This window comes from Girardinichthys multiradiatus, chromosome 15 (assembly GCF_021462225.1).
Source record: "Girardinichthys multiradiatus isolate DD_20200921_A chromosome 15, DD_fGirMul_XY1, whole genome shotgun sequence".
In the NCBI taxonomy this organism is placed as follows: Eukaryota; Metazoa; Chordata; class Actinopteri; order Cyprinodontiformes; family Goodeidae; genus Girardinichthys; species Girardinichthys multiradiatus.
In genome coordinates this window covers 12594931-12607437 of record NC_061808.1, presented here as the reverse complement: position 1 = coordinate 12607437, position 12507 = coordinate 12594931, and the positions used below count along the sequence as shown (strand labels likewise).

Sequence of the window (12507 nt, the reverse complement as noted above, 5' to 3'; positions counted from 1 at the left end):
CTGAGTTTAGATTGTTTCAGCAGAGCAGTGAATGAATAACCATATTATGTGTATATTCATCAAGTTTATCAAACTGTATCCAGTATTTTTATTTCAGCTTCATGAATAATCTAGGTCATAAATGAAGTACGTGTTCAAGTGGGATTTTGCAATCAGCCTTGTGTGCATTGTAACGTTGCTAAGAAACTAAAGCAGCTGTGCTGAGTAACAGATGTTACAAGACATGGCAGAGACGTTCTCTATTCTCTTCTGTTCTTTTAAGGCAGGACTAATAAGTTTTAGTTGTGTATCGGTGTTCTGTCAAGTAGTCGAAGGAGGTCATTAAAGCTGAAATGCTGCATCAGTTGTCACATGGCCGACACAGACTGCTTCCATCTTCCCGATGAGTGTTCAATATGGTCACCACCTTAGTAGCTGTGGCATTCACAAAATGTGTAAAAGTTCAAACTATAATCTTCAATGTAAAATCTCTGCTAAATATTACACATATTCATAATTGCTTAGCTGAAGAATATTTTTGTTGTTTTCAAATAAAAACCTGCAAAGTGTTGATGTATTTGTGTTCAATCCCCTTTAACTCTGATATACCTCAGATAACATTTTTGGAGAGGGATGTTTGAGGACACTAGTAAGCATTGATAACTCTGGAGGAACCGCAGAGGTCCACGGCTCAGGTGGAAGACTATTGGCAGGACAAATGGTAGACTTCCACTCCACACACTTGGCTTTTATGTAGGAGTAGCAAGAGGGAAAATTGTTGTGCCACAACCCATGAAGGAGACACAGCAAACATGTGAAGAGAGTGCTCTGGTCAGATAAAAATAAATAAAAATTCCTCTTCATTGTCAGAATTAGGAGCTATAATAGTTTATAGCTGTAACTTGACTCCCGGATGTAAGCAGCTGAAATTAATTTTCAAGTAGGAGACTGCCTTAATAAGAGGTCTTCCGGGCACGTACCACTTGGTGGAGAGCCCGGGGAAGACCCAGAACTCGCTGGAGGGACTATGTATTTTGTCTGGCCTGGGAATGCCTTGGGATCCCCCAAAATGAGCTGGAGGATGTTGCTAGGGAGAGGCATGTCCGGGTTTCCCCCCTGCATCCGTTGCCCATGTGACCCAAATACGATGGATGGATTTTGTTAGTAATCTGCTGAAAATACTAAAAAGGATTGGTAAATAAAAGAGACAGAATTTAGCAAAAGAAGCATCCATGTTAATCACTGAAGTTGTTTTTTAGTTGGATGCTTTTTTTCTCAATTAATCACAAATCAGTAACTTATTCTATCAGATTACAAATTACAATTTCAATTTAAGCTTCATTAACGTGTAACAGCTGGATTTCATTAGTTGTGGTTTTTATTAGGACATCTGTAAATGTTTTGAACTTTTCCATCTGTGATGGGGCTATCAGCCGCTACAGTAATTATACTCTGATGGGAAGTTGTTGTTTTTTTGTTTTTTATTTAGTGTTTGTTGAAGATTAAAATTCCTTTGCTGCCTTCCTCTCCCATTAGTGTCAGCTGCACTTTCCAGCTGCCAATACTTAATTTAATGTTGCCTTTATCACTTCAGCATGAGTTTGTGCATCCAGTCACATAACACTGGCTTTTCCAGCTCCCAGCTGTGTGTGTGTGTGTGTGTTTCACTCTCAGATTTACCCAAGCTAAAAATAACAACGGGAGTGTAGAGGTGGCAGTGACCTGTCTACAGTGATTGCAGAATTTTAGTAAGGGGTTGAGGCAGATGCAGGGTTGGTATTGTTTTATCAATCATTTTTCTGTTTCAGTAACATTATTAATTGTCTCGATACAGCCACCAGACATTTTAGTCCATTCTTCTTTCCAACACCACTTGCACTCAGACAGATGAGATGAAGAGCATCTGTAGATGGCATTTTCTAAGTCTTGCCATGTAAATCTCAATTGGATTTACATCTGTACTTTGACTGGGCCATTGTAAGACATTGAGATGCTTTGATCTGCACCATTTGATTGTAGCTCTGGATGTATGTTTAGACTCACTGTCCTGTTTGTGGGTGAACCTCCGTTCCAGTTTCGAGTCTTTTTTTCGTCCGCTAACATGTTTTCCTTCAGGGTTTCCCCGTATTCTGATCCATCCATCTTCCCATCAGCTCTGACCAGCTGCACTATCCTTCCTAAAGAAAAGCATCCCCTCACCAAAATGTTGCCACTATGATTTGTCATGGGTATGGTTTATTTATGATGATATGCAGTGTGCCTCTTCCACATTTGCTGTGACCTCTACATGGCTTGAAGAAAACTGCAAACAGGCAGTTGGCTACACAGAATTTCTTTTAGAGGGATCAGATTATCAGGGACCGAATACAAATAAATGTCCCTTTTTTCAAATATATATTTAAAAAAATAATAAAATCACATATTGCTTTCTTTGGACTTTACAAATATCTACTACTTTGTGTTTGTATCACATCAAAGCCCAATAATACAAGGCAGTTTTTGTGTCCCAGTTCTAGACAAACATTATCACAAGGACCACCTGAGGTGCTTAACTCATGCAAATGGACTGTAAGCAAATTCATTTACAGCCTCACTATGCAACAGTACAGTAAGCGGTTTATAAACAGGAAGGAAGGGGTGGTGTAACAGTGTTGGTATGTGTTTGTACTGTAGGAGCAGAGTTTGAATATCACTAAAAAATCTCCACCATTATAGGCTGGCGTTAGGGCTGCAGGTTAATTACAGAGCTAACGACACACAGAAAACAACAACCCTTACTGGGCCCAGATAGACACACTGGGGTCATATAATAACATAGACACATATATATTTTTAGAGGTTTCTCCTAATAAAATTGCAGCCATTTTCTACTTGGTTAAACATTGATATGTGTGGAAAAATATCAGCATTTTGTCCTTTTGGTTTATTTTAATCAAGATTTATTGTTTCCCCCCCCCCCCCCTGCAGATCTGCACCAATATTTTCCGGGCTCTTCCACCAAGTGACAATCCAGATTTTGACCCAGAGGAAGATGAACCCACTCTAGAAGCTGCATGGCCTCACATCCAAGTAAGATTCCTTCACTTTTATTCTTACGCTTAAAATGTTGCGGTTGTGTTTTGAACTGATTGAAGAGTGTGTATTTTGTTTTCCACTACAGCTGGTTTATGAGTTTCTGCTGCGCTTCTTGGAGAATCCAGACTTCCAGCCGAGCATCGCAAAGAGATTTATTGATCAGAAGTTTGTTCTGCAGGTAGGTGCATGTTTCCAAAATGTTTCGCATTGCTGATTTGTTGCATCACGTTGATTTTACAAAAGTGTCTTGCAACCTTGAAATATAAAACTAGGCCCAATGGTTAGAGATATCATATACATCCAGGAGAGCTGTAGCTATCACCGTATTTCACCAGCCTGCAGGTTATTTTTTGTGGATGAATCAGACAATCTGCTGCAACTCGTCTACATATGTCCATGCTCGGCACCCACCTACTGCAGGAATGCTTCATGTTTTGTAGCAGTTGCTAACAGGCATTATAAGGTCTGGAATGTCGGCCAGGCCACATCCGAGGTGCCTGGTACGACTTTCCATGATGTGAGTGAGTCGTTGGGTAGCTTTAAATAGCTTCTTGTTGTTTACTTTTTAGGAGAAGAGAAGAAGAGTGTGGTCAGGCACTGTTAGAAAAGGCCTGATTAACTTCAATTATCACAAAACAGAACTTTCCCAGAGAGATGTGCTGCAGCCAGGAGAGCCTGAGGTTTACAAGGAGCAGATAAACCAGAGTGAACTTTTGGCGGCTTTCTTTGCTGCTCATTCTGCTTTGCCGGTTTAATGGGTTTATTTTACTGTTTTTATGACGCTGGATCAACTGCTGCTTAGCTTTAGAAAACAGCCTTCATTCTGGAAAAATAACCATATGTGAAACGTGTGCTTGAACATGCTGTTAGGGTGTATTTTAGGCTTTTTCTGTTACAGTGCATTGCTGTGTCTTTGTGTTGCCATGGGGGGGACCCCAACCTGTGGTTTAGCGTAATAAGGGTGTTTTTTTTTCTCTCTACCAGAGGCTTATATACTTTTAAAATAAAACCCACATCAGGTTTCATTTTTGTCCAGTTGAGCTTTAGTAAAAACCTTTCCTTGCTCATGAATATTTGCCATGTAGATCACCAGGTTATTATTCTGATGCCCAGTGAGTGTTGGCTGATGGGTTGTCAGGGAATAGTTTCACATGGATAGCATGTTTCAAGTGCCTTTTTCGATTAGGTAAAATATATTCCATGAATTTTAGGGATGTGAAGAGTTTCAGTGACTTGTACCGGTGCAGCACAAGTATTAGCAATGTAGTCATGATTTGATGTCATTTTTCTATTTTTTGATTTTTTCTATTTGTGAAACTTAATGTAAATTCTTCAAAATATAGACAAATGCATTTTTGTCTTATGTTTGGGTCACTGAAGGACTTGAGGCAAATCTGCTGCTTTTAAGTTTTTAATATTGGAATGTTTCTGCATTTTTGTAAATGATTTTTTCAATAGGTCTGTAATACTTAATTTCTCACTTTATACTAGGGATGCAGGATTGATCTGCAGATTTTCTTAATTTTGGCCGGTACTTGCCTGTGAAACCCATCTTATCCACAGATCTTATCTACTTAACCTATTATGCAAGTTTTGTTTTTTTAAAATGTGAAAAATGAAAGACTGAAGGAACAGCAGTGCTCTAATCGTTTCATTTATATTTGAGCGCACTGCCTCATGTGCAGTTAAAACAAGTTTTGTTGTTTCAAGGCTATTGCTCAATGTTTTTCGATAAAATAAGATTGGAACTTTGAAGGTGCACTGTGACCTTATTACACCTGACAGTGTCAGTTATAGAAAGAAAATCGTTATCGACCAAAATCGGAATCGGCAGGTCAAACATATGTCGAACCTTTTGTTGAATCGTGCCTTAGGGGAAAATCATTTCATGTCGCACATGTTTGCCCTTGCATATTTAGAGCCAGCCAGCTGCAGAAATATTTGCCATAAACCTATAGGACTGGGAACTCTAGAACATTGATTCTGGAAAAGTCTGGAATTATTGTATGAAAAATGCGTAGGAACCCTCTTTTAATGGCAGCAGTTTATTCTGTATTTATTTTAAGGCTAACTTGCATAAATATGCTGCTGCATCACTTTCTCCCAGACTTTTTAATATGAGTGTGTTGCACTTTTGCTAGTCACACACACCGGTGCATCTTGTGTGTGTATGTTCAGTGATGTAATGAATATAGATTGAGAAAGGTTTGATACCAGGCGTCTGTAGTGAGATGATGATTAGCCGTGTGCTACATTGAACAGTGTCTACGTCCACAGTGTCCCCAATCAATATGAAGCATTTATTTATAACCACAGTTCAATACTTGGGGACATTTCTGTCCCGCAACTCAATGCATCACCTTTCCTCTCTTAGGTATATTTACATATTTGCCAGCAGATCATTCTGGTCCTCACTGAGCATATGAAGACTTTATCTATCAAACCATGAGCCTCAACTAACGGTCCAACATGGAGCCTGTTGCAGATTAGGACAGTATGCTTCTGTCTTAGACAGGCAGTTGTTCTGTAAGGTTCAATTCAATTCAGTTTCATTTATATAGCGCCAATTCACAACACATGTTGTCTCAAGGCACTTCACAACAATCAGGTACATACATTCCAATTAATCCTAACAATTGAACAGTGCAGTCAGAGTTAGCTTTTTATTCAAATTGGATAAAAAGTTTTTCTATCTAAGGAAACCCAGCAGATTGCATCCAGTCAGTGACTTGCAGCATTCACTCCTCCCGGATGAGCATGTAGTGACAGTGGACAGTCACTGGCGTTGACTTTGCAGCAATCCCTCATACTGAGCATGCATGTAGCGACAGTGGAGAGAAATAACTCCCTTTTAACAGGAAGAAACCTCCAGCAGAACCAGGCTCAGTGTGAGCGGCCATCTGCCACGACCGACTGGGGGTTTGAGAGAACAGAGCAGAGACACAAAGAGAACAAAGAAGGACTGATCCAGGAGTACTTTCTATGGGAAGGAAAAGTAAATGTTAATGTATGTAGCTCCTTTGGTTGTTTCACCTAGAAAGAAGGAACAGGTAAACTCTGAGCCAGTTTTCAAGGTTAGAGTCTGAAAGAGAGCACATACAGTTAGTTACAGTAAAAGCTCAGTCAATTGCCATGTCTAGGAGAGAGAAAGGGTTAAACACTGAAAGACAGGGCCATGTGGATCATCGGTAGAGGGTGAGCATTAAGTTGTTGCCAGCAGAAGCTCGGATGATTCCCCTCTTCAGAAAGGTGTCACAGGTAGACAAAGAGCCAGGCCAGGTGTAGCTTCTAGGAAGAGAAAAGAGAGAACAAGGTTAAAAGCTGAAATAACAGCAAATAATGCAAAATTGGAGAGTAGTGTGAGAATGTAGCGAAGAGGGTGAAAGTGGTCATTGTGTCCTCCAGCAGCCTAAGCCTATAGCAGCATAACTACACAGATAGTTTCAGTTCAGATTATTTAGTTAAACGGTGCTTATTTACAACAATGTCGTCTCAAGGAACCCCACAAAGGGTCCCACTGATGGTCATTGTTATACTAAAAACCACAAGGATTGGGATACCTCTCTCTGTCAGACTGATTATAACCATTGGAAAAGAGAAGGAGTCATACAGGTAGCAGAAATGGAGGGTGTGTTTGCAGCTCAACCATAACTGAGCCGGTTTAGGCGAAACCTGACTCCCCCTTACTCCAACCAACAGGGAGGGAGGAAGGCTTCCTACCTGATAAACTAAGCCACTCTAACTATAAGCTTTATCAAAAAGGAAAGTTTTAAGCCTAGCCTTAAAAGTAGACGGGGTGTCTGCCTCACGGACTAAAGCTGGGAAGGTTGAAAGGGTTTCTGCAGCACCACTGTTAAAAAATAAGGTGATTAATAGCAAGTTATTTGCATAGCTGTGGTTGATTCTGGTTTCATCCTATTTCGACCAGTTGAGCCTTTGCAAGCCAGGTTGGATAAGCTTTTTTATATAGCTTCAGTCTTGACGCTTTGTCAAGTTGCACCAAATTAATAGTTGAAATGTATGCTGTCATGTTTGTTTAACTGATTTTGGTGTGTTTTTGTTTTCTCTATTTTGTTAAAATTGGCTTTTGTCTGACTGGAAATGAGGAAAGAGGGCGAGGACATTAAGAGTCCAGCATCAACTGAGCCTTTAATTTGACTTTGTCCACCCAGTGTCAGTGAGAGCCTGAGGTTTTAAACGCAAATAGAAAGCTGCTCTCCCATTAGAAAGTCATGTCAGTGACAATATTATTGTGCAGTAATGAGGGCATCGTTGCTCTCACATTTTTATTTCCTCTAGAAACGTTGGCGGTTCTGTATATTTGTTGCGTGACAACTTTGGGTTTGCCGAGAACTCGTGTCCTAGTGCGACCTTTTGTGATTGAATATTGATGACCCCCACCCCCCGGGCGAAACCAGCACAGCCGCATCACGCTGAGTCTGCTTTCATTTCATAATAAAGACAGGTCCAATGTCCACATCCCATTTTAATATTATTGATCAGCTTTGTTGTTAATCTGAGTGGTTGTGTAACTCTTGAAAATCTACTGCGAGCGAATAAGAAGAGCTGTTGCAATTTATGATGCATAGATCCATCAATCTTTTAGCTATACCACAAAGCAAAATATTTCGCTTTCATCACAAAAGAAACAATGAATAACGAATAAAAAGATTATAACATTAGCATTATACTTGGAACTGTGGACATGTTGGTTTGTAAGTGATGCACTTAAGGTCCTAATTTCTCCAGATATGAGAAGTTTGATTGTTTTTTGTTGTATAAAAAAAAATGAGAAAAGTGTGTCTCAGTGTAAATACATCTGTTCTGTGAAGATCCAGGGATCCTAATGTCCTGAAAAGTCTGGAATTTAATTTTTTATTATTCCCAGGACTGGAATAGGTACGGGAAAAGAAAATGGACTGTGAAAAGATATTTGTATTTCCAAATTTCATTCCCTTTTTTAATATCAACAAGATAGTGAAATATAAATATGTCCATAGATTCCTCTGTAAGTCCATCTGCCCTTCATTCATTTATGTGTAAAGCCAAAGGTCCACCCGTCCCTCCAGTAACCCAGCCATCCACCAGTTCTACCATTCATACACCAGTCCCACTGTTTGTCTGTCCATTCTTCTGTCAACTTTGCATTCCATCAGTCGGTCTGTCAATTCTTGCATAATTTAATCTATAGGATTCATGCACTAACCCATATGTCTGTCCATCATTCCTCATAGTCTGATGTTTCATAGCCATGACCTGTGGAAATATCTGAAAGTCATTGCGAGCCTTTTTCTAACCTGAATAACAACAAAAAATGGCAGAAATTGAAAATTGAGTCTGAAAAAGTGTTCCATTTTGACCTGTGTAGGAACCCTGAAAGGTCTCCGGTTTGTCAGCATTAGTGAACAAGCAGCATCATAAACATCAAGGAACACATCAGGCAAGTCAGGGAGAAGGTTTGTGGAGAGCTTTAAAGCAGGGGAACGTGTATTGCACAACTGTAAACATACCGAGACATGTTCTCCACCAAATATGACAGCCTGGCTAGCAGAAAATGATTAATAGAAGTAGCTAAGAGGCCCAATCTGCTGGGGCTTCAGAGATCCATAGCTCAGGTGTGAGGATTTGATGACAGGACAACCATTAGTTGTGCACTCCACCTGGCCTTTGAGGAGTGGCAAGAAAGACGCGAGGCCCGCTTCACAGGGACTCTGTAAAGAAGGCGCTCTGGAGAACAAATGAAACCTTTTAGCCCTGAGCACACCAGCCCTGCTGTGAAACATGGTGGCAGCATCATGATCCAGTGAACAAACATGATGAAGCCCTTTGTTTTTGTATATGAAAATAGGCTGTCACCAAGGTGGCCGTAACACGCTAGGAGAAGGTGAGCACTAAACCAAACCCGGTGGCTTTGCTTCCCACAAACTGTACTGTAGTGATGACTCATCACATGTTTCTGCAAATAGCCGCTTAATGCCAGGGGTTTGAGGGCTGTTTACGTTACTGAGGGCTTGGGTACATGTACTGCGTAGGCAACATGAAAAAAAGTGGTCTCACACCAACAAGCGGCTTTATTAAATGAGCTAAAAATATGTGCATAGTAAAGGGACTGTATTTGTTGAGTCATAAAAGGACAGCAATGACTATTACATGAAATGCGTCATACGCTGTTTTTAGCTCACCAGGTGATTGAGGATGTTTCTGTTGATTTCTCCAACAACGTGACGCATTTCCTACAAAAAAATTTTCAAAATATATACACTGCTCAAAAAAATAAAAGGAACACTCAAATAACACATCCTAGATCTGAATGAATGAAATATCTTCATTGAATACTTTGTTCTGTACAAAGTTGAATGTGCTGACAATAAAATTGCACAAAAATCAAATTTATTAACCAAAGGAGGCCTGGATTTGGAGTCACACACAAAATTAAAGTGGAAAAACACACTACAGGCTGATCCAACTTTGATGTAATGTCCTTAAAACAAGTCAAAATGAGGCCAGTCCATAGCTTCAATGTCTTCATCTTGCAGGAACTGCTGACACACTCCAGCCACATGAGGTCTAGCATTGTCCTGCATTAGGAGGAACCCAGGACCAACCGCACCAGCATATGGTCTCACAAGGGGTCTGATGATCTCATCTTGGTACCTAATGGCAGTCAGGCTACCTCTGGCGAGCACATGGAGGGCCATGCGACCCTCCAAAGAAATGCCACTCACACCATTACTGACCCACTGCCAAACCGGTCATGCTGAAGGATGTTGTAGGCAGCAGATCACTCTCCACGGTGTCTCCAGACTCTTTTACGTTTGTCATATGTGCTCAATGTGAACCTGCTTTCATCTGTGAAGACCACAGGGCGTCAATGGCGAATTTGCCAATCCTGGTGTTCTCTAGCAAATGCCAAGCGTCCTGCACGGTGTTGGGCTGTGAGCACAACCCCCATTTGTGGACGTCGGGCCCTCATACCATCCTCATGGAGTCGGTTTCTAACCGTTTGTGCAGACACATGCACATTTGTGGCCTGCTGGAGGTCATTTTGCAGGTCTCTGGCAGTGATCCTCCTGTTCCTCCTTGCACAAAGGTGGAGGTAGTGGTCCTGCTGCTGGGTTGTTGCCCTCCTACGGCCTCCTCCACGTCTCCTGGTGTACTGGCCTGTCTCCTGGTAGCGCCTCCAGGCTCTGGACACTACGCTGACAGAAACATCAAACCTTCTTGCCACAGCTCGCATTGATGTGCCATCCTGGATGAGCTGCACTACCTGAGCCACTTGTGTGGGTTGTAGAGTCCGTCTCATGCTACCACGAGTGTGAAAGCACCACCAACATTCAAAAGTGACCAAAACATCAGCCAGAAAGCATCGGTACTGAGAAGTGGTCTGTGGTCCCCACCTGCAGAACCACTCCTTTATTGAGTGTCTTGATAATCGCCAAAGATTTCCCCCTGTTGTCTATTCCATTGGAACAACAGGATGTGAAATTGATTGTCAATCAGTGTTGCTTCCTAAGTGGACAGTTTGATTTCACAGAAGTTTGATTTACTTGGAGTTATATTGTGTTGTTTAGGTGTTCCCTTTATTTTTTTGAGCAGTATATATATTTAAAATATTTAGAGACTCAACAGAGTTTCATTGTAATAATTCCTGATTTGTGCTGATTTGCTAAAGATATTCAGTTTTCTTTTTCTCTGTGTGCAGCTGCTGGAGCTGTTTGACAGTGAGGACCCGAGGGAGCGAGACTTCCTGAAGACTGTTCTCCATCGGATTTACGGAAAATTCCTAGGCTTGCGAGCCTTCATCAGGAAGCAGATCAACAACATCTTTTTGAAGTGAGTTAAAAACAGCAAAGAAACACAGGTTTTAAAAACTTTTATGTTTAATAAAAGTATAAATGATGCATAGATAATTAGATTATTTTAAAAGTATAAATGGGCCTATTTGTGTGAAATGCAATCCTGCAATTAAAAAGTGAAACTCAGAAATCTTTAAAATGTATCCAGTGTTTTAAGTAGCAACAATCCTGAGCGCCCTGAAACCAGACCTTCTTTTAAACCAGACACAATCTCACATCAAGTTTATTAAGAAACCATGCATATACATAACAACAAATGCAAAATGCAGAAGTTGGTTGAAACTTTCTGCTAGATGTCTTAACTGTACCCAAAAAGGCATTTTTTTTTCAGTCAAATCCTGGCAGAGTTTGCAGAGATGAGCATTCCTCATTAATTTTCATAGATTCACTCCACTCATTAAGAAGACTCAACGCATCACTCAGTCTGACCAGCAGTGCTCTGCAGCTTTATTGCTCGACAATTTAGACTTTAGATGATTGAGACAGTTGATGTCATTTCCAACAGGCGAGGTGGCAAAACGGGTGGCCCCAGCGTTGGCCATCTGCCACAGAGGATAAAAATAGGGCCACAGTTGTCAGGCTCTGTCTGTACGTAGCAGCGTCGCACAGATGGAAATGCTTTATCTAACAGGTGAAGGTGAATTATTTATAGATCATTAATGCTGTTTATTTTATTTTTGTCAAATAACTCTTAGTTCGTTTTGTTTATGTGGCGCCACCCGATTCAGTTTTGCTTTTTCATATGGAAATTACTGTGCAAACATCTGGAGTCCACCTTTTTTTTTTAAATCATGAATCAGTTTTTTCCACACTTTCTTTTATTTTTAATATAGCTGCTTTTTCAGTCATTTGAATCATTCAAAAACAGAAAATATTTTAAGACGGGATCTTTAGGCACAGAGTATCTTTTTTAGTTAAAACGATAAAAAAGTACTAAAGTACTAAACACAGTTGTAGTCATAAAATTGCATATTTATACCAACAAGGGGATTGCAAAAATTTGTCATACCGTGTGATGTGTCGCTAATGTCACATTCATGGATTGTTTCCTGTTTCTTAAAACATCATTTTTTACCAATTTATTTGTTTACTTATTATTGGAGTGTGGTGAATTTCAGTGAATAACGCATCCACTGCAGTGTTTGCTTGGAAAATAAAAGAGGAAAGTTGAAAAGTAGAGGATAAAAAAGTCATTTCTGGTCTTGGAGAACCCTTTTCCTTACGTTGCCTTTATGGTGGTGTTTATTTATTTATTTTTATTTTTTCAGGGCAAGTGATGAACTGTACAGGTCCTTCTCAAAATATTAGCATATTGTGATAAAGTTCATTATTTTCCATAATGTAATGATGAAAATTTAACATTCATATATTTTAGATTCATTGCACACTAACTGAAATATTTCAGGTCTTTTATTGTCTTAATACGGATGATTTTGGCATACAGCTCATGAAAACCCAAAATTCCTATCTCACAAAATTAGCATATCATTAAAAGGGTCTCTAAACGAGCTATAAACCTAATCATCTGAATCAACAAGTTAACTCTAAACACCTGCAAAAGATTCCTGAGGCCTTTAAAACTCCCAGCCTGGTTCAT

The 12507-nt window shown here is 40.1% G+C and overlaps 1 protein-coding gene across 1 annotated transcript in view; it reads left to right on the top strand.

Annotated features, from left to right (window-relative positions):
* Positions 1–12507, top strand: part of ppp2r5a (protein phosphatase 2, regulatory subunit B', alpha isoform) — a 53410-nt gene that overhangs the window by 32716 nt on the left and 8187 nt on the right. The window contains exons 3-5 of the mRNA XM_047388267.1: positions 2947–3048; positions 3140–3232; positions 10757–10887. Coding sequence (XP_047244223.1) covers positions 2947–3048; positions 3140–3232; positions 10757–10887 — 326 coding nt within the window. The remainder of the gene's footprint in view (positions 1–2946; positions 3049–3139; positions 3233–10756; positions 10888–12507) is intronic.